Source organism: Syngnathus acus, chromosome 22 (assembly GCF_901709675.1).
Source record: "Syngnathus acus chromosome 22, fSynAcu1.2, whole genome shotgun sequence".
Lineage (NCBI taxonomy): Eukaryota > Metazoa > Chordata > Actinopteri > Syngnathiformes > Syngnathidae > Syngnathus > Syngnathus acus.
Window position 1 is genome coordinate 6,053,613 of NC_051106.1, and position 22,377 is coordinate 6,075,989.

General features: G+C 43.9%; 1 protein-coding gene across 1 annotated transcript in view; it reads left to right on the forward strand.

The window, feature by feature from the left end:
• LOC119115982 (latent-transforming growth factor beta-binding protein 2-like) overlaps positions 1 to 22,377 on the forward strand; it is a 50,869-nt gene that overhangs the window by 24,579 nt on the left and 3,913 nt on the right. Inside the window, exons 9-34 of the mRNA XM_037240977.1 lie at positions 4,270 to 4,344; positions 6,242 to 6,364; positions 6,921 to 7,085; positions 8,313 to 8,609; positions 8,686 to 8,705; positions 8,774 to 8,810; positions 9,182 to 9,241; positions 9,416 to 9,544; positions 9,606 to 9,734; positions 9,816 to 9,935; positions 10,007 to 10,126; positions 12,024 to 12,143; positions 12,299 to 12,421; positions 12,493 to 12,618; positions 12,677 to 12,802; positions 12,946 to 13,071; positions 13,212 to 13,337; positions 13,726 to 13,851; positions 14,710 to 14,835; positions 15,020 to 15,139; positions 16,109 to 16,231; positions 16,635 to 16,763; positions 20,808 to 20,936; positions 21,098 to 21,232; positions 21,960 to 22,157; positions 22,226 to 22,315. Of these exons, the coding sequence (XP_037096872.1) occupies positions 4,270 to 4,344; positions 6,242 to 6,364; positions 6,921 to 7,085; positions 8,313 to 8,609; positions 8,686 to 8,705; positions 8,774 to 8,810; positions 9,182 to 9,241; positions 9,416 to 9,544; positions 9,606 to 9,734; positions 9,816 to 9,935; positions 10,007 to 10,126; positions 12,024 to 12,143; positions 12,299 to 12,421; positions 12,493 to 12,618; positions 12,677 to 12,802; positions 12,946 to 13,071; positions 13,212 to 13,337; positions 13,726 to 13,851; positions 14,710 to 14,835; positions 15,020 to 15,139; positions 16,109 to 16,231; positions 16,635 to 16,763; positions 20,808 to 20,936; positions 21,098 to 21,232; positions 21,960 to 22,157; positions 22,226 to 22,315 (3,198 nt within the window). The remainder of the gene's footprint in view (positions 1 to 4,269; positions 4,345 to 6,241; positions 6,365 to 6,920; positions 7,086 to 8,312; positions 8,610 to 8,685; positions 8,706 to 8,773; positions 8,811 to 9,181; positions 9,242 to 9,415; positions 9,545 to 9,605; positions 9,735 to 9,815; positions 9,936 to 10,006; positions 10,127 to 12,023; positions 12,144 to 12,298; positions 12,422 to 12,492; positions 12,619 to 12,676; positions 12,803 to 12,945; positions 13,072 to 13,211; positions 13,338 to 13,725; positions 13,852 to 14,709; positions 14,836 to 15,019; positions 15,140 to 16,108; positions 16,232 to 16,634; positions 16,764 to 20,807; positions 20,937 to 21,097; positions 21,233 to 21,959; positions 22,158 to 22,225; positions 22,316 to 22,377) is intronic.

A 22,377-nucleotide genomic window follows, 5' to 3' on the forward strand; every position in this document is an offset into this window, starting at 1 on the left:
CCGGCTCACACGGAAAATGAGAAGGAAAATGAAGTCATATAAAGCTTTAATAAGAAAAGTGCTTCGAATTCCTGAGTGTTATTGTTCTCACTTTAGAAACTTGGCGAGATGTTTAAGGTGCATTCCTCCGAGCGTGGCCTGTGGTTGACAGGAGCAATATGGAACCAAGGGGGAGAAAATGGCCCCTGAAAAATGTTGTTGCTCTTTTGTTCTGTTTCAATGTGAAAGGGTCAGTTGTCAGTTTGCGATATGGGATGAGACTCGTCGAATTTTAGGGCTCTCCTGCGTGTCCGGTTTTATCCTCAAGAGAAAATGAATCCTTTAAAAGCTCCGAGCCAGGATTGTGTTGCGATGATTATATCGGAATGTTTTTTAATAAATCTATATCAGGTTCCTTCGGTAAACTTTTGCTCATGACACTTGGCAGCCCTGCCATTCACAACTATTGGAATTCCACAATCCATTTTTCTCTTCATCTGTCAATGCTGGGCAGCTTCCCTGTTTGAGACGCTCCCATGGATGAGATGATGGGAAGTCTCATGGAAGATCAGACGTTCCGCCCCAGGACCTTAAGGAACCACCACACCCATTTAAACCATGGCTCGGTCTACCCCACTGGGCCAGCCAGGTCTTTCTCGTGTCATTGCCCTTCCATCCAGCTCGCCCCTTTCCAGAATTTGGGAGTTGCCCGGTTTCGTCACTCACTCCTCAGGCGGCCTCGCATTATGTCAGAAATTGCCCGTTGATGTATGATGTAAGATTCACATCTACATCCTTCCATGTGAACTCTGCTCAGTTCCTCAGTCATGGTTTCTAACCTTCATGGAAAGAGCCAAATTCTGTGTTTGGAACTGCTTTTGATTCCGCTTTGATCAATCAAACACTTGTAAATGGCCAACGAAAACCAGAGGTGCTACAATTTGGTGTGGGAAATAAGCAAGCAAAGAAACAGATGCCCTTGGAATTATTCCACAGCAGCTTCCAATTTAGATTTGATAAAGACCTCAAATCACGTTCGTAGTGTTGACTTGCTAATGTATCACCGTGCGCTTAATGAGGACTCAGAGTCTTACCGCAACGAGAAATAAAATCTGATATATTTTCATACTGGTGTTGTATTTCATAATTGGATGCATGCGATGTTGATCAAATTTTTATGAGGAATTTACCCCTGGCATGTCTTGCTTTGGAGCCATCCCAGGTGGTTAATGCGCCACAGTGAATTGGAGATTAGGGAGGAATGTCGGTCTGTTTTGAATGCGACTTTGCACACCCGTCAACATTAGGCCTCCAAATGCTTGGAACATACTTTCCGCTCAAGATATATGAAAACAACTACGGAAGTTGTTATTTTGGAGGAGATACATCCCATGCGTTATCTCTGCTGTTAAAATGTGGCACCAAGTAAAGTTGATGGAAAGCAGCCGTGCAAATCATCATTGCGTGTTGGCGCGTGCCAAGGAGACTTTAAAAGCAAACAGCTTCCCTTCGAGCTGTTCCCTCCAATCAAATGTTGACTCCAAGGCCAAGAGGAGAAGGCTTTGGCATCTGACGGGGGTCAAAAGACTTAATCCGTTCATTGATTAGGGTGCTGAGTGTGCCCCTTGTTTCCTTTGTGCGCCACCAGTTTGTTCCATGGCAGTTTGTCAGGAAGCGAATTACCGGAAAAGGGTCCAGGGGAGGTCTTGGCCAGGAAAGTTTTCCAAGAAAGAGGCCCTCAAAGGAATAGTTTGACTTTCTCCAGTTCCTTTAGATCATAGGTGTCAAACTCGAGGCACGGGGGCCACATACGGCCCACCGCATCATTTTATGTGGCCCGCGAAGACGAATTATGCATCGACTTCATGTGTCAATACGAAAGTTTTCCATTTTGCATCTTTTAAAAATATATCTCCAGCTAGATCCACACAAACATTGATGAAGGTTCTTCGAGTCATGCCGTGACCTGACCGTATCAGCGAATCACGAGACTACATTCTAGCCAGGGTGGTCCCGCAGAAAGACTGAATTAAAAGGCCATTTTAGTATAGCTGAAATCCCCATGTGAGCATAAAATCCATCTCCTTTCTCAGCCCCTTCCTTGTATTTTGCATAAGACGTCCTTTCATTTGCTCAATAGGGTCGTCCCTGATCCGAAAAACAGATTTAGGACCGAGCCGCCAATCAGGGAGCTCCAAGGGATGTGAATTACAAGTCAGGGAATTCAACCAAATATTATTCAACAGTTGCCAGTGGCATTCACAACACAATTGAATGGAGACAGACAAAATTAGTGAGGGGTGACAAAGTCTTTTGTTAATCGGGGGCTAAATGGATGGACAACAATTGGAAGTGTTTCTCTGTACATTCAGTGGATACAGACCAGTACCGCGTCTCAACTCATTGTAACCAAGGGCGACGCTAATGATGCACAGCTTGAGCTCACTCTTGCAAGTGGCTGCCTGTGAAACTCCGCACAGACATTTTCGACTCAAACGATGGTAGGTGCCAGCGTGAGACAGCACGCATCATTAAGTGATCCGAAAACAAGGTCGGCCTTAGATTTGTGTACCGCACCAGAAACAACTTGGCCTTATTTTTGCAGCATTAGACTCAACTTAACAAAACAATAAGGAAGCTCACGACGAGATGTCTACAGTCTAAATCAGGGGTGTCAAACTCATTTTTGTCACCGACTGCATTGGAGTGCCATTATGACTGTCGACCCAAATAATGAACGTCTCATATAGTATAGGCTACGCAACCAACTGATGAATGGTAATAAAAATTGCTAGTAAGGTTTTTGTATTGACGCAAAGTCGATGCAGAATTTGTATTTGCGGGCCAAATAGAATTACACTGCGGGCCGTATTTGGCCCACGGGTCATAGTTTGACACCCCTGGTCTAAATGTTCATTAGTTGGATTTTCAGGATTTTAATAATCCCAAAAGGAACTCACTGAACTGAAGCAAACATTTCTGGATGCAACGCCCGTAGGTTCACGTTCATGACCATTTCAGATACATGTCAAAGTTGCTCCTGGAAGAGATAGCAGCCTCCTTTGTATTAATAAGCTTCATTGAGACAGACCGACCTCTCCCACTGGGTTTCCCTTGGCATGTGCGCCCCGCTGTCACTCACGCCAGACTTTCCCTGATCCCGTCCCTGCAGGAGGGCATGCCCAGCACCCGACCACAACAGCTCATTACTCGGAAACTTTGCAGGCGGATTAGGCTGGTGTGGAGGAACATGATGCGGTGGGCAGACAGGAGTGCGGGCGTCACTCTGACACAGCCCCCCCCGCCCTTTTTTTTTCACCATGCCCCCTTCATACTGACCCACTTCTGCTCTGTCAAACCTTCAGGTGTGCTGAACCCGCTTGGTCCACTGGGTCACAGTGGGAACAAAACACTTTTATTCCCAGGAAGATTCTATTTGGCACATTCCAGACACTCCTGGGAGAGTGGCACAGATTCATGATTTGGAATTAATCATTGGGGGACAATTCCAGGAACTAAATTATTATTATTATTAATATTATTATTATTACATTCATATAAAATGTAACTTTATTATTATTATAGACTTTATTCACATAGTTGCATCTATTCACTTTTTTAAGTCAAGATTTATTTTCAAATATCATATGGCCATTTTTTCTTCTCGATTCTCAAACGTGTCTGCCCGAGCTTGGATCCGACAGTGATGACAAGAAGGACAGAATTACATAACGATTACTTTGGAAGAAGCTTGCAATATTGTGACTCATCTTGCATGACTCAAGAGCAAGATAAAAGACGTTCTTCAGTAATTGTTTTAATGTGTTGGAAACATGCATACACACACGGTGTGACTTTTTTGCTTTTTGAATGACCACATTGACCTGTGTGTATCTTTAATGGAGCATCCTGAGGCTTTTAACTTTTTTTTTTTAACCCGCTGGCGAGTGACGAATGACCTGATGTTTTTCAACCATCTATCACCGACAATGTGGCCGCACTGGGGCACGAACCAAGTGCTGATTTATTTACCGCAGCCCTCCTTTAATACTTTCATATGGAAACAAACTATTCTGTTCGATGGCAGCGCTGTCATATTAAAAAAAAAACTTCAACGGGGCTCCATTAGCATCTGTTCACTCACTCCCGTGTGGCCCAGCTGTGGGTCGCCTCATTTTTTCTGTTGCCAAGATGCTCACATCTGCAAGTTATATGTTCCTCTCGCTCACGATGAATGCGATGCTTTGTGTTCTTGCATCCCTTAAAATATCGTTTTTTTTCTCTCCGCAGCGTATGCGGTGATTGCAAACGGACAAGTGGAATGTCCTGTCGGATATAAAAGGATGAACGCGACGCACTGTCAAGGTAAGAACCAAACCGCTGAGTTGTGTATGAGATGGAAAAAAAAAATCCATATGTTTTCTACATACGGACCCCCCCTGAGGACTTTCGTTTTTCTTCCCGTGTGTTCGGCCCCTGTGGCGCAGAGGTCAAGACCACAATTAGCCTTTCTTCAGCAGCCTTTGATTGAGTTCACTTTAAGTATGTCGACTTATGTGCCGGTTTGGCCCACACGAGTCGTCGAGGAGATGCGATGTGACTTGCTAGCTTGTCCATCCATCTGTTAAAAAAAACAACATCAAGTCACTCCTGGAAAAGAAAACAGCAGCTTTCGCTTCATCACAACATCCCAGAGGGGGGATGGCTGTCAAGTGTCTGCTAGGTCAGGTCCAAAAGAGCCACACATGGTTTCCAATGTGTGGACATGGAAGTAGTCTGACCATTTAAAATAAAAATATTCAATATTGGAGCCATTTGGGTTATTTATTGAAATAAAAAAAAACATTCTGAGGTCTTCAAGCAGGTGCTAGTTTTCAGGTTGGATCTCAGATCTGCTTTATTGGCCACAGCTCAAAGGGTTTGACTGAAAAAAGAAATAAAACTTTTTTTTGTAGACAAGGGCACATTTGTCTTTCAAGCAGGTAAAATAATGTATCTTTAATACAGTCATGCTTTTCCTATGCGATGGTTTCAAGATGTTCCTCCATTGCAGCTGCTTATTTCTTTAATTACAAAAGCAGCCGAGCTGCCAGTCCCCCCCCATTGTATTTTCTTTGGAACGTCTAATGTCCCTTTCAGCTGTTGCTTCATTCCCAGAGGCTTTGCTGCAAGTGCCAATGAGAAAAAAGTATATATTTTTTCTAAATAATTTTTTACTTTATTATTAAAATTGTGCCGACTAGCTTGCCAACTTCGACCTTCGCCTCCATCTCACTACCGCTGCATTCCTCGTTTTCCGTCTCGAACGATGCACTTTTGCCCCCATAACGTACGTCTATACTTTTAGACCAGCAAAGTAATTGTCTTATCCCGCCTTTGGCTAAAACAGTTAATAGCCAATTTCCTTTACAGCGCTCCTATGTAATACTACAGGTGGACATTTTTTTTTTAATAATAATAGTTAAGAATGTAAGGTCAGAAGACACCATCCCGACCTTTCACAAATACTTGATTAATTCCATTAATTACATCTGTCTCGCATTCAAAGTCAAAAATGATGTTGAGATTAGTGCAAGTCAGGACAGGGTGTCATTGAAAGTCAACGTCAATCCCAGTCAACCCAGCAGCAGACTGTAACAATAGCGCTAATCTCAAACTCCACCAAACGGTGGATTAGAGACCCCATGTGACGAAAGGCTGAGCCCAATCCTGACCTGAACTCTGACCAGAAAACATACTGCTTGAACTTTACATTTGCACAGTCCAGCGGGACTACAATGGCTAAAATAAATTAAGTGTCTGACTCCCGGCTCCTGGCTGGTACTTTAACTTGTTTTATTGCCTCTGGAGCTGAACTGGGACTCGGCTGGTCAGTGAGTGAGAAAAACAAAGCCTCCCTGACCTGGGATGTGTAAAGCATCCACTTCTGCCTGTCTCTCCTCCTTTTAAAATGAATGAGCGTCAATTCCTCCGTGCATGTGTTTTCTTCACGTCATCACTCCTCCTGCATTTCATACCGTTAGGTAACTTCAAGCATTCCACTCGTCATCACCTCTAAGCAGCTGGCATTTTTTTGTAACGATACAATATTTTGTCACCTTTCGAACGATTCCCAAAACTTACATCATCGTTGGTCTTGACGGCTTTGCATACTCAATGTAAAAGAAATGTGATATTCATTTCCAGGAGATGGTTTGCAGTTCCAACATTGCCTGTCAGGATGAAACAAAGCTTCAAGGCTAACGCTTTGCATATTTTACAGATATCAATGAGTGCCTGCTGCCGGGAATCTGCAAGAATGCAGAGTGTCTCAATAGCAAAGGAAGCTACAGGTGCATGTGTAAGCCTGGTTTCATGTTGGACCCTGCCAGAAGTCATTGCGTCTGTAAGTATCCACTTGTAAAATTGGAGGTGGCAGTCGTTTGGCCCGGAAGATGTGTACGCTTGGGAACTGGCCGACAGCAAGGATTCTTATGATGTATTAACAAGTCCCTAGTTTGAACATTTTCCATTTCAATGATATCATAGCTTGCAATCTAATGGGGAGGTTTATGTGCAACGATTAATCGATGATTGTTTTTTACAATCGATGAATTGTTTGGATATCTTTCTCAATTCAAAATTGGCCAAATGCTTAGAATTTCAGCTTCAGTAAATGTTATCTAATTTCTGTAGCAGATGCTTGATTTTTGTGTGGAATCAAAATATAAAATTAGATTTTACTTTGGAAAATGATGATCAACATTTCTGACTGTTCTTAGACCATATCCAAAACTGAATCATAATTCATTTCAATTTCACTTTAAGACAGGATTTTAAGTAACAGCTTGGATTTTTTTTTTTGTAAATCCAATTCCTTGATTAATCGGCAACATAATCGGCAGATGAATCGAAATAATCCTCAATTGCAGCGCTAATATGATGATGTACTATCTCCGCAGCTGACAAGGCCGTTTCAGACCAGAAGGCGTTTTGCTACAGATCGGTGTCAGCAGGAGCATGTTCGCTGCCACTTTCTCAACACATCACCAAGCAGATCTGCTGCTGCAGCCGCGTGGGCAAAGCCTGGGGAGATGGCTGCGATCGCTGCCCTTTGCCCGAATCTGGTATGTGGCTCCACACAAATATTCTACAAGGTCATGTACTCAATCTACAAACACATTCCGTCTTGAGTTTTGCATATTTGCTTAGTTGCTGATGTTTGTAGCTCTAAAATGCTACTCGTGAAGGTTGTCGGTGTTTTTGAAAGCCATCTCAAAGAACGATGAATCGAGACGTTCAGTCAGTCAACACCCTTCTCGTCTGCCAGCTTTTGCAAATGAGTTCGGAATAATCACAATTTGTTTGAAGTGGAAAAAGACCAAAAGCATAACAGTTGTCATATTTTGGAGGCCGCACAAGAGTGGGAGTCAGTTTTAGGGTTATCGCTCATGTCCACTGAGAGAAACTCAGAAACAGAAAATAAATAGCTTAGCCAAAAGAAACATGGGAAACTGTCAACATTTTTGTCATACAAACCCGTCATTTGAGATTTCACGGTATGATTTAGCCAGTGATTTTAAAGAATCGTCATAGATCAAATATCATAGACCTCCACGATGTTGCTTTGACCAGGACTGACAAGTAGCCTCTGATCTTTTAGATCCTGGCTTTTGTATGGACTGACAAAGAGCTAGTCATGATCCGAACAAAGCACTCGGGCTTATTCCTTGTGACCAGGTAACAAGATCCTGCCGACTTTTATACCAACTTTCACCTCAGCTCCGGTGGTGTACTGCGGATTATATCAAGGCTAATTTTCATCCACACCTTCATCAGTCAGTCAGTCCCTCCTTTACCTTCTTCATATTTAGCTGTGTCGACGTTTTTCCAGATTCCTTGGGCATTAGGTTGCGCGTCTTAGGTCAAATAGAGGACAGTGCACTTCGAGCTTGTAATGGATTCACCATCTCTGAGGTTCGCTGGGCTCCGACTGTCTGTCGAGTTTGCAATTATCAGCAAGGGGGTCAGTGAGTACTATGGAATCCTCTGAGGCTATTTGGGTATGCAAATATGCAAATGTATTTCCAAAAACCCTTTTGTTGGTTGCTCTCACTGAGTCTTCCATTACACTGTAATAGAAAATTACGCAAATGGAATTTAAAGATGAAATATGAATCACACCTTGTAAGTCTATTGTGGTATTATTTGGAAGCTGGAACACAACCTGAGACTTGGTCAGGACTAAGACTGAGGAGTTGAGGACCATGTCGTGTATCATCCTGCAAACTCGATCAATTTTCAGAATCTTGAATCCTGACCCAGTTTTTGCTACCATGTTTTCCTCCATGCAGATCATTTCAAGGAGATCTGCCCAGTCGGTCACGGATACACCTACTCCCGCTCCGATGTTCAGATTTCCTTGCGGCAGCTGGGCCGGGATGATCTTCAGAGTACCGGTTTGTCCTGGGAGGAGCAGAACCCAACGTATCCTCAGCTGCCATCCTCCCAGCCTCAATATCCCATTTACCCACAAAGCCCACAAATACCCCAATGGCCCGAGTACCCAGAGTTACCCCGGCACCCGATCGATCCGCACCAACCTCACCATCCCTTAATCCCAGACAGAGAAACATCTCGACAGCCTGAAGGTGAGAAGAACACGTTTGCAAATGCAATGGCATCGAGGTTACTAATTATCTTCCTCTTCTTGTCTTCTCCTGCCAGATGTGGAAATTCAAAGACCGGTAAGTTCTTCCTTTTATAAAGGTGTTAATTTAACCGACATGTGTCTGAATGTGTGTTTGTTTTTCAGCCAGCTGTTGTGACGGACTCGCCATCCAAATATCCTGGTATTATCTTTAACCTTCTAATTTAGTTTATTCCTCAAGATCAAGAAACAACGATGATTTATTGTCATTTCTATCTGAAGATATATTGCATGTTTTGATTCAACGCAGTATTTCCAGTTACATGCTCTGCTCTGGCGCCAGCAAAAACACAGAGGGTCCAATTTTAACATTTCTAATTCTGCTATTGTACTCTTTTAACTCGAAGAAAAGTCGGGATCGTTTTTCTTTTCAAGTCGCCTGTCGAGTGACAGCTCAAGCAGTTGAATTTTGGAGAATAAGCAATGCGTAATTTAGGCAGAGCGTTGGTGGTTGTGTCCTTTTATACTGGACCCAAATACATCATAGCTAACATTATTCTTCCCTCCTTCCAGAAGTTTCTCCAAACTCACCAGCCAAGCCTGATCCAAAGGAAACAGCCCACACAGACTCAGGTAAGATTTATATTATAAAATCCAAGTAAAACAGCATGATGGCTCCCATAGAGACTTTTTTTTTTTTTTGGGTCACACTTCACAGCATCTACCATCATAATAAGTCAGCCATATTGTTTTTTGGTTGAGACCCGACTGAGCGAGCTCATTACAAATTTTTTTTTTGTCTTTTAGGAAGTTTTGACAAGTGTGCAACCACTCCATCCATTTGTGGCCATGGGAAATGCATCCCTGTGCAGAGTGGTTACACTTGCCATTGCGAAGCAGGATTTCAACTCAATGCTCTACAGACCACCTGTATAGGTGAGTACCTGGAAGATGGAAAAATGATCAATGTGAGCTGACTTTTTGTTCCTTTCTGTAGACGTGAATGAGTGTGAGGATGAGCCATGTGATGGAAAAGGGATTTGTACGAACAACTATGGCTCCTACAGTTGTCAATGCTTCAGCGGGTACAGCCAAGCCATCACTCAAAACAGAAAGTTCTGTCAAGGTAAGCGAGAATGATAAGCTGTGATCTTTTTTGGGATGTGCTTTTGAACACTGCATTTTATTTTGCTTTCCTACATTGCAGATATTAATGAGTGCAGCATGCCCAACAAATGCCAGAGTGGTCGCTGCATCAACACGGAAGGGTCTTATACTTGTGAATGTGACAACGGTTTTGCCAAGTCCTGGAGAGACCAATGCGAAGGTGACCTGGATGTTTGCACGCTTCGTGCTCGATAACGGCTAAACGTTCATGTCATCTTTCATTTTTTACAGATGTGGATGAGTGTCAGGATCCAAGCACTTGTCCTGATGGTGGTTGTGTTAATACCGTGGGCTCCTTTCACTGCCGGGTTTGCAGCACCGGCTTCAGGCCAATCAGCGATGGATGTGCAGGTAAGGTTACGTAAGCCTATCATCACAAAAATGTTTTTATATGTGATTTTTTTTTCTAATTATGTAATATTTTTGCAGATAAAACAAGAATTGTGTTGACAATGTTGTCCGTATGGGAAAACTATCAGAAATTTTTATTCACCAAATGTCGTGTAAGCGTTCTGTGAGACCGCCGCAATTTTTTTATTTTTTTTTTCAAACTTCTGAAAAGCATTGGGTTACATTTAAAAGCTGCGTTTTCCTAATGGAATTGCCAGACCCAACTGATGGCAACAAGCCCCGGCGGTAATGACCTGCCGACAGTCTGCGATCCAACATTGGTTTGATTAAATCGCGTTTAGTTTTTTTTTTTAAAGCGCGATGACTGCTCATGTGTTTAAATGTATCGAAAATACATTTGTGCGTCGACTTCAGACGAGCTCGCCGTGTATGTTTTATGTCCGCCGTGCAGCGGTATAAGGCCGACGTGACAGGTTCAAAAACCACAGCGATGACGGCTAGATCGGCCCGCCCCTTTCTGGGTCCATTCAGTTCTTCCATGTCTGAAATATCAGCTCAGCAGCCCCGCGGTAATATCCACAATATTATTTAAACATCTTCCCGTGTTATTGTTGATCTTCTGATATCAGCGGCCCCCGAAAAAGAAAAGATTGTTTACAATACTTCAATTTGGTACAGTCCAAATATTTTCTCTCGGCCACAGCTTTGAACAAACAGCATGTTATTGTTGGAGAGCTCTGACCACTGTACAGTTGGGCCCGCTGGAAGCCGGCAGGATTTGATTAGCAGGGATTGGGTGAGGGGACCGGGCAGTCACTGGAGATGTATGAGGAGGGTCAAACGGTCAACTCCCGACTGTGAAGAGGTCGGGACTTGCAAACAAATCTTCTCACTCAACCGCCGTGTTCTCTCGCTGTGGTCTATTAGATTTGAATGCACGTATGGTTGCTTTGAAGCTATTAAGACTCAACCCCAATGTGGCCCGGTTACATAACAACCCGATCGGTGTGACTTACCACATCCCCTTTCCGTGACCTTACACCCCTTTAATATGTTTGGAAAGCCGAGTGCCTGGCTTCGAGGATTCCAGACGTGAAAAAAAATGCAGACTAAATGAAAATGACTCAAAGTGTTTCTTCGGTGCATCATCTAATTGCCGTGTTTCCACGCAGAACTCCTCGTGAACTACTTTGTTAATCTGTAGCAATCTGGGAAGAATAAATAGGAGCTGAGAGGTTAAAGGTAAACATTTTGTCAACTTAATCCACATGCGGGCCTACTGGCGCTGCTCCGGCATAAACAGGCGGCTTTCCAGTTTTCGCTTCAACCTTCTGACGGGAGGACGGCAATTTGCGTCCAATTGGCCGGGTCGCCGATAAGCTTAATTGCCGTCGTGATAGTGAACAGCTCCATTGCCTTGTCAAAGTTGATCACACGGCCGTATGACTGCATCGGGCCAGAAAAAACTCAATCCGTGACATTCTCCTCTGTTTTAATTCCATGTATCACCTCGTCGTATTGTTCTTTCTCCAGCTCCTTTGCAGATGAACGAGCACCCTTCCTTTGTGTGTTATGTAACGTCCACTCCTCTGACTTTGCTTTTTTTTTTTTTCCACATAATCCTGCCACATTATTGTTGTTAACCCTTGACAAAACATTCCGCTACAAAACACAAGGTTTTTCCACGAGTAATAAAGTGGAATATCGTTAAAAGCCTTAATGAGTATTGGGTCTATTTAAAAAAAGTAATTTTTTTTTTTTTTTACACGCATGATACTTTCCCTTTTTTGCGCAGTATAACAACCACAGTGGATATCAACATTTTGGCAAACAACTTTTATTGTTTCAAACCCCCCCAAAACTGACAATAACTTTCCTGACCCCGCCGTGTCCGCAGATATAAACGAATGCTTGAACCAAAACATATGCGGCCACGGAAGGTGTGTCAACAGCGAGGGCTCCTATAGGTGCAATTGTTTCCAAGGATACAAACTCGCGCTGGACAACGTATGCCAAGGTAAGTCGTCAGCGGCGAGATCCGTGACAAGCTGTGTAAATAGTTTCCACGCGTGCTACTGCGGAAGCTCCATGGCAAATTTGAAGCTTTTATAAAAAAAGTTATAAAAAGTGTTTTTTTTTATTCTTCCATTTTCCACTTTTTCTTATTTCCAGATGTGAACGAGTGTCTGCTTCCGGGGATGTGCCTTCACGGACATTGCGTGAATCTGGAGGGTACCCACAGATGTACTTGTAACCATGGTTACCAAGTCACCCCAGACGACAAAACCTGCGAAGGTCTGTTGTGTATTTCATCACACGATTTACACATATAACCAAATCAAACTTTTTTTTTTTCTTCCCTTTAGATATCGATGAGTGCGCATCTGGTAAAAAGTGTCCTGAAGGAATTTGCGTCAACACGCCAGGTTCCTTTACATGCCAGAGTTGTAATCCTGGTTTTGAACCATCAGAAGATGGGCTGAGATGTGAAGGTACAATTTAATAATTAGCAACAAAAGCGACAATATGGCTAAGTGTGTTTGTTTGCAGATGTGGACGAGTGTTCTCAAGGCGACTGGTGTCTCGGCGGCGTGTGCGCCAACACGGCTGGCTCGTACACCTGCACCAGGTGTAAAGCGGGTTACAAAGTGACTCCGGATCGACGCCGATGTGAAGGTAAGCTCCGAGAAAACCATTTCTTCTCTCCTTTGACACATACCGGGCGCCTTGACAAAATAAGCTTCGCATTCAACTCGAGAATTCTTTTCACGAGTGAGGTCCAAACATGTCCCGCGATGTTTTTGTTGTGATCCGCCCAGATATTGACGAATGCCAGTCGTTGTCGACCTGCTCCAATGGCATCTGTCTAAACTCCGAGGGTTCTTACACCTGCGAGAACTGCCCGGCGGGCTACACGGTGTCGTATGACGGAGAACTTTGTGAAGGTCGGTAACTCAGCACATTCATTTTTAACTTTTGCTCTTCATAGTAACACTGGAGAAGATCTGTCACGGCGGATTAGATGTTTTTGTTGGCGGAAGAGATTCCCACTTTTTTTCTCATATCCTGTTCTGTTTGGTGCCAGATATTAACGAGTGCGCGCTGCCCACGACGTGCCCCCGGGGAACATGTACAAACACAGAAGGTTCCTACACATGTGTCAGCTGTCAGCCTGGGTACAGAATCTCTGAGGATAGACAGCAGTGTGATGGTGAGATTTTTGGCTACCCGGCCGGATGTTGGCTCGGTTCATGTTTGTTTACTCGCACGCAGATGTTTGTCTCCAGCGGGATTAATGTGTCAATGGATTCGATCTGGTTCAGGTTTGCCGACATGCCGTCTCTCAGACATCACATCATAGCTGGCTGCTCAAGCTCGTTGCCCCCGAGCGCTGATTATTTAACTCTTGCTCAAAAACAAATACACATCTGTCTCAGAATAGCGCATGATGTCTTCGGATAACGGAATGATCCACGTGTTGACGTTTCCGAGCTTGGCTGATTTTTAATTTCGCTGATTCGAACAGGCAGGATGTTTTTGGTTCACGCCAGAGATGGCAATCTGGGTTATGATGTGTCCATTTGTTTATTTGTATCCAGATGTGGATGAATGCTTGGTCGCTAACGTGTGCCCGGACCAGCTGTGCTCAAACACTCCCGGGTCTTATACCTGCACGAGCTGCAGCTCCGGCTTGCAGCTGTCTCAGGACGGTGATGGCTGTGAGGGTAAACCAACCTTTCATGATGTCATCAGAGTCATTATCTAACCGGATCTAAGCCGACCTCAAAAAATTACTCGAGACCCTCAACTTGATTACAGTTTGCCGAAATACATCACGATTTATGAGATCAACGGAATCCAACGTCTGCTTTGACCAAACCAGTGAGGTTAGCTTCGCTATGACTTCATGAGAACGACAAAACCGGATGATTGTTTAATTCAAATGCGGCCTGGGTTATTCACATACACTCTTGTGTGTTTTTTAATGGAAGTGGGGCTCTAGCCCGAGAGGATGATCTTTCCCCCCACTGATGTATGTTTCTGCGCTGGGAAAAAGTTTCACAAAACAACCTCGGGTCCAAGTCCGCCTCTGATAGGATTTAAATGATACGATGGAAAATATTAAGGCCTTAATTTGAAATTAAGTCAACCGCCGTGCATCCTTCCTCCGTAAGCTCGCTATGTGGAACTCCCTCCGTTCACCCAAAGGCAAAACTGAGCCATCACTTAACGGTGGCCCGCACTTTCTTTTCCCCCTCGAAAGAATCTAATCCGTGCTGCTCTGTGGAATTTTCAGCGATCGCATAACAGCCATCTCGGTCACTGTTTGTTTCTCCAGAAATTACACACCACCTGCGATAGCTTGCTGTTTTGCGGCCGACGATCGTCTTGCGTACTTATCTTTCCGTCCTTTTTTAATAAAACAGTCAGCGCGATCAAATTAAGCGAGATTTACTTAACCGAGCCTAATGCTTTGCACTTGTGCTGAAGCTCGACTCTTTCGTTAATAATATTAGCAGACGGGGAAGATATAGCATTTCCACAATGTGGATTCTTTAATTTTTTTTTTCGTTGTCTCTCAGATATCGACGAGTGCCAGACACCAGGGGTGTGTCCGGCGGGCTTTTGCATCAACACGGAGGGCTCCTACTCATGTCTGACCTTTGACCCCGGCTTTACCGTGCCACCCGTCGGCCGCGCGTGCGAAGGTACGCCATCATTTCTACTTGAGCTTCCATCATTTCCAAGACTAGCAATCATTTCAATGGGTACCCTGTTGATTAGTACCAGAAGATCTTCCTTAAGATGACAAAACATTTGGAAAAGAACACAGCAGTCTCCAGCTGGTCGGACTATGTCATGGTCATGACGTGTTTGTCTGTTTGGACGCAGATGGAAACCAATGTGAGAACACAAGTCGCTGTGTGGGAGGTCAGTGCACCAACAACGTTGGATCTTTCGGTTTCACGTGCCCTGACGGCCTGGAGGTAATCGATGGGACCTCCTGCAGAGGTAAACACATTCCGGGGAAGGACAGGGTCCCCAATATAGTTTTTATACTGTAAGCTTGCCCAAAAAATTTCGAGTTAGCTCCGAGAACTGAGGCACTCAGTCCAATCATTCTGTTTTAATTGCCCATAACCTCAGCATCAATCTCACCAGCGGGCTTTCAGTTTTATATTATTCCAGCCGCACCCAACGACCGAGCACTCACAGCTCTGGGGGAAATAATGTTGCTTTGTAATCCGTTAGCTTCTCTTTTCAGCAAATTTGCTGTCAAAATAATTTAAAAGGATTTGACTGGAATGTTTGAATTGAAGCCGTTGTTATTTCTGGAGTGTCTTTGCCAATACGGTAAAGGGTGAAGTTAGATGAATGATGCCTGTGGGGATGGGCTGGTCCCCTTGGTCCGGGTTCTTGGATTTGCTAGTGAGCTATTTGCCTTGGGAGATATTCCCACTGAGGTTTTGGAAGATTGCTTACCAGCCTGCGTCAGCTACTTTGGCTGTCCGCCCACAACAAACGGTGGACACTGATTATCATATTAATCAGACGTTGTCTCCTTATTTTATTTTTTTTTTTGCTGGCACGGATGACGTCTACCAATTTGAAAATTCTCACCAAAGAAAGATGTCACAAAAAGTATAGCGACTTAAATAACAAGATCATTTTTGGGAAAACAGGATTCCTCCTCACCTCCCGCCCGCCTCTATACAGCACGATTTATGCTGTAATGCTGCAATTATCCAACATTGTGCATCTCATCAAGCATGTAGCATTCACTAGCAACATTTATGACTCAACGGTAGATATTTTTACTTTTCTTCCTTTTGTGCCAGTATACCTTCACATGATCCAAATATGCGTCTCATGTTCAAACAGATTGCGCAAGTTTATTTTGTAATATAAACCAATGTTCTCTGTTGACTCATCGAGTTACATTTTGTGATGGAATAAATCTCGTTTTTCTTTCCATCGTAGATGTGGACGAGTGTAGCAAAGACAACATATGCACTCGGGGACAATGCCTCAATACTGAGGGAAGTTTCATGTGCTTATGCGAAGCCGGTTTCAAGTACAGCGAGGACACGGCTGACTGTGAAGGTAAGACAGCTACGATTTATTTTAATCAGTTCAATATAGGGCTATTACATCATAGAAGTGTCCAAGTGGCATAAAGAAGCGAGGGGGGGTTCCCGAATGACATGGTGAGTGTCTTCCACCCCTCAAAAAAAAAAAGCGTGAATGACCCCATTGTGAGCAGGAGCTGTTTTCTCCCTCTGGAACATCTCCTTTGCAAGTTCTTTGGTTGCTGTGATAATATTGTTCTTGGCCATCCCTCTTGCCTGCCGCGTTCACCGAGGACAGCTCCACCGCAGGCTTCCTGGATGACTCCAGCTGTGTAGCTACCACTTGAAGCAGAAGATGTGGGGAGGGGGGGGATTGCATTCGTGCCACGGATGGTACCATTTTCTAACCGACCCGCTGTTTCTCGTTTTCCCTGCAGATCAGAATGAGTGTAAGGAGTTCGGAAGCTCCGTGTGCGGGACATGGCGCTGTGAGAACACTATCGGGTCGTACCGCTGCTTCATGGGTTGCCAGCCTGGCCTTGAGGGAGAAGAGGCCACAGACTGCGGTTAGTGGTCAAACCACATGTAGTAGGAATAGAGGACACAATTTAGCGCTTTTGAGAAAAGACAGGGCCAGTGAGTGAGGTCAGCAGCTCACACAAGTCTGGAGTGTGTCTGGAGATGTGTTGAAATTGAATCGTTGTTTTGCTTTTGATTGGAAGGACAGGGGACGGTTCGCTTAGATGTCCGCATACCTTCTCCGTTTCAGTTCACCTAGTTTCGCTGGCCGCGTTTGTGCATTCGCTACATCTGGGCCTCGCTCGGTTTGTCCAACTTCAATAGACGCATCTCCGTGACATCCAGAGTACGCTTGTGTGTTTACTGGCACGGACACCTCGGGTTCTTTGCGCAGCTTTTGGATTTCCTCACTTGCTTCTTAATCCCCAAGCGGAGGATTCATCTTTGTTGTTCTCAGCGTAAGAAGAAGAAGAAAAAAAAGGGGGCTTATGAGGTTTTTGAGAGATAAAAGGGCCAAACATTTATCTCATCCAAACAGTCACTGGAGAAGGACAGGGGAAGAGGGGAAAGCAGGCTGAGAGCATCTGAATGGAATGATGCTGTCCCAACACAGATGGAAGCCGTCGGTGTTAATGGCGGCGAGCGGCTAGCATTCAGTTCGCATCATGGAGGAAATGTACAAGATATAAACTGTGAGATCATCTCAAGAAGCAACATTAGCGGTTCTTCAATGCTCTTCTGTTGTGGTCTCTCGGGCACCACTAAAACCCCATTTTTCGGGAGAAGTCTAGACGTCCTCGCTATCGTCATGTTGCGAAAATACTTAGGGTGTGTTTGTCTGCTTCTAAAAATGATCATCGATCAGTCAAGAGGAGGTCGTGCAGTTGGGCGTTGCTTTGTTTTTGAAAGGACGCTGCTTTTCTTTGGCTCTGTTAGCGCTTCTCGTTTAATTTTATAAATCATAATAAAAGGGGAGATATCTGGTTTTCTTACACTTTAGCCGCAACTGTGCTTCCAAGGGGTCATTCGGATGCCCATCGGGGATTTTTGGGCTTGCTATACATCCATGAATATGTCATTGGTTAAATTTAGCTCCCTCATGCTGTAAGCATCATCTTTAATAAGACTTGCCTAAGGGTGGAAATGGTATGCGGTCGAATCCATGTCAACCATCCAGCCGAGTTAAAAAGAGAAAATTTGCCATGTGTGTGTTTTGGTTACCATGTCTTTATGCCCACACACTGTAATAAAATCCACATTATTGTGATCCACTGTGGTCAGTCCAAGATAGGAGATTGACGTAATGAGCGTTAAAGAGCACAAACAGGATTCCCGTGATATGTCGTCGTTTTTCATTCTTGCCCACGCGTGAAATAACGTCTGCATGTGGGTTCAATCAGGTTTAGGCTGTCACCGACTGCCTGCCGCCATGTGCTCCAAATTAGCACAGAGATTTCAGATACTGGAGGTGAAGAGCCTTTTTGGTTCCTCCTTGGCACTCAACCACCACTGTTCACCTTCTTCCCTGACTCATTTCTCCCCTCGAGGGAATTTTCGGAGTCGTGATTACTAAATCACAGAGTTGTGAAATCCCACCTTTGGTGTGTACCGTTGTACCAGCCCAAAATATTATTGTGATGATCTACTACGGCAGGTCACGAAATGCTACTGTTAAGACGTCATAACATTTTGAGGAAGAAGACATTAATCCTAAAAATGATTGGGGTCTTGATGTGTTCATTCTGCCCAGAGATGTTCCTTGGATTACATGCGGTTTGCAACACATTTTGTTCCACATGAATGACACGCTTGAGGGAAACATTTCTGGATCCATTTGACATTTCTGAGGGAATATTAAAATAGCGAGTTGTGTACACACTCATGCACGATCCAGTGAGATCCAAAACATACTAAATCATACTGTCTTGACAAAGACTTTTGACTGAATGTCATGAAAGTGTTAACCATGTTTATTAATGTGGTTTGCAGTGGTGGAGAATTGTCTCTTTTTTTTTTTTAAATATAGAATTTATTTGTTTAATCTCCATTTTCCTTCCACCACCTAATTACAATAACAAACTGACACCCAGATAAATTAATAGAAAATGTTGCCACCATTAATCTGACGGATAATTTGTACAACTCTAAATCAATCGATCAATCAATCAATCCATCCGTCCGTCAATCCATCCATCCATCCAGCTGTCTGTCCATCCATTGTTTATCCATCCATTGTCTTTCCTTCCTTCCTTCCTTCCTTCCTTCCTTCCTTCCTTCCTTCCTTCCTTCCTTCCTTCCTTCCTTCCTTCCTTCCTTCCTTCCTTCCTTCCTTCCTTCCTTCCTTCCTTCCTTCCTTCCTTCCATCCATCCATCCATCCATCCATCCATCCAGAAAAAGAGGGTGTGCACACTTGTGCAACCACTAAACAAGTTAAGCTAGCAATGTCTCCATCATTCTCTCTCCTCTTGCTACAATCCAGCAATTTAGGTCCTTCTCAACATTTCCCTGGAAAAAGGACAAGAGAGCCTTGTCTGAGTTTTATTGGCGTGTGGGAGCTCTCCTCCCCGTCTCATGCTATGCACGTAGCCAAGTGAGGATGAGCCTACCAGTAAGCCTGTCAAAGTCTGTGTGTTTGTGCTGAACGAGGAAACAGGACGCCAGCCAAAATACTTTGCTCAAATCAGATGGGTTTTTGGCCCATTTTCCTCTTTTCTACCTTCTGAGTCCTCAGGGTCAAAATAAAAACTCGTGATATCAGCATCACATGTCTTCCCAGCGAACCATAAAAAAAGAACCGTGTGTTTATCGCCATTGATAAGAATGTAGCACGAGTGACGGGCACCGTTGTGGTTTTATAGACGGTATTTTTCTTTGTTTGTAAAAGGGCCTTCCTGTTTTCGAAGCTTAGTTGCCATTAGTCATGGAAACTTTTAGACTGCAGCGCTCATAGGGGGCGGTTACCACTAAAAGGTCAACAGATATCGTGTATATTGTGCTTTCACTAATTTTAACGTTACGCTCCATCACAAAGGCCTAAAAATATTCGTGCCTGTAAAAACAATGACGAAAGTTCAACTTCGCAATCAACACCTGAGTCACTCGCCGTTTAATGTCCAACGATACGGTTTGTCTATCCCAAAAAATGGACTCTCACGAAACAGGTAATACAAATTAATTCTATTTTATTATGAAATCTAACAGAGCACGAGCGAAACAATACATCAGAGTTATTTATGGACTAGCCCGTAACTACTAGGAAGGTATTTTCACGGCGAGTTAGTAACATCACTTGCTCGTTTCCTCTTGAAAGAAGGATGTGGTTGACAGACGCAAGTGGGTCTGCCGCATCCTGTTCAAAGAACCAATTTTGGACCGACAAGAGCCAGTTAGTCACAACATGTTTTGCCGAAAGTGAATAATAGCTTTTAATTACAAACGGCAAGAAAATTGCTTTTGGAATGTTGCTTTCAATTGAAAGCACACAAATGACCAGATTTATTTGCATATTTTCATTTCACCAAATGATTTCAAAACACTTAGTGACTAATTTGTCTGTCGTGTCTCTTTAGTGTGTATGGTTGCCACAACAACTCCATTCATTGTGGATTGTTTTGGGCCAAAAGAGCGCTCCAGTATTTTTTTTTTTTGTCATTTGCGATTCCTCCCTGAGTCACATCAGGTTGAAGCCCTCTCGAAGTATTTTCTTGCACAAAGAATAAAATAATGTGTGGCTATTGTGGTCTGTGAGAAAAATTCATTGAAGGTTTCCCTCAAAAAGAAAATGGTGGCCGTCCAAGTTTAACAGCCACCGTATCCTGACAGCTCCTCTGGACTTAGTTAAAAAACAATTTTGCAAAATTTCTTTTGAATTCACTGAATAACAACCGGTGTTTGAAAACCTTGTCACGGAACCGTATAATACAAATGTCGAACTTTTTTGGACATGTCAAAGTGTGGTTTCACTCGTTATTATAAGTCAAATCTAGAATTGGATTGCGAGTGAGTTTGCATAAAAAGAAACTTGTGTTGTTACAGTGCAAACATTTAACGCTGTGTTGTTCTTTTTGGGGCGCTCCCCCCACCCCCGCAGATGTGGACGAATGCCTCAATGAGACCATTTGTGAGAGCCACGGTTTTTGCGAAAACACCGATGGGTCCTACCGCTGCGAGTGCTATCTGGGCTACGCCAACCCTCCTGGAGACACCGGCAAATGTGTTGGTGTGTATCTTCACCAGAACTTTTTTGCTCATTCTACTTTCACAAATATGATACACAGTGGACCCCCACAGTTCAATCTAAGCACGACTAAGCAACTGCTACTGCACATGCCTTTGTGTACACGCCTGATCCTTTGATTGACCTCACGACCTCTCCCTCAGACGTGAATGAGTGCGAGATGAGCTTGGCGCTGTGCGGGGAGGCCCTGTGTGAGAACTTCGACGGCAGCTTCCTGTGCATCTGCCCCAACGACAATGAGGAATTTGATCCCATCGCCAGCCGCTGCCGCTCCCTGGGTAAGAGACCGCCGCGAGCCTCAGCCGACTTAATTCTGCATGGCATCGACGGGAGACGGAGTTTTCCTTCATTTAATGAGCCGTGTGGTTATTATCTAAACAACATGGGCCGACCTACTCGGTGTCTTTTCGTGTATCATTTTGACCTGGCTGCTTTCATGGCTAAGTACTGCGGTTGGTTGGACGGGCCGGCAAAATTTGTATGAGTCTCGGCAGGGTTGTTTTTACTCTAAACCCCAGCTATGCCTCTGTGTACATTTTTACCACATTCTACTGTTTGCTTTGGACGTGTGTTAATCAATCATGTGAATGTGAAGAGTTGACTCACATGCCAGTGTTTCCATTTGGTTAAAATGGCAGCTTATGTGATGCACCACCTACTAGGCGGCATGCAGACACATTGACTCATAAAGACACTTGACAATGTCGCTGCGTGATACTAGTCAATTATACAGTGGAGCGACAAAAGTGAAAAACAATAGTTAGTCTCAAAGCATAATTGCATTTTTCAAAGGTTTCCAGAAAACAAGAGAACAACACAATAAATCCAACAATTAAGAAGACTTTAGTTGTCCTGATTTATTCCTTTGCAGATATAGATGACTGGAAATCCACACCAGACCGATAATATAACAATACTCTCGTGCATATATTCTTTATCCTCTAGGAAAAATCACGTAAAGTCTGTTTTATGTTGGATTAACTTTTTTTTTTTGTCAACTCGTAGCTGTCACTGACCCAAAAGGCTCCGCCCCAGCGGCCCCTTCGTCCGAGGAGAGAAAGGAATGCTACTACAATTTAAACGACGCCAACTTCTGCGACAACGTCTTATCCCGTAACAGCACCAAGCAGGAGTGCTGCTGCACCGTCGGCGCCGGCTGGGGCGACAACTGCGAGGTCCACGGCTGTCCCGCTCCAGGAGGAGGTGCAATGAAATGTTCAATGCATGCATTTTAATTCTGCTCACCCTGTAAACAATATTTTTTTTTCTAGATGATTATAACCAGTTATGCCCTCACGGCAGCGGCTCCATCCCCCTGCCAGCTTCGTCCACTCAAAATCTGGCAGAACGACTCTACATAGGTAATGATTTTTTTTTATCGTTTCCTCCACTTTTACTTTCACCTTCTGCCACTTTTGAAGCC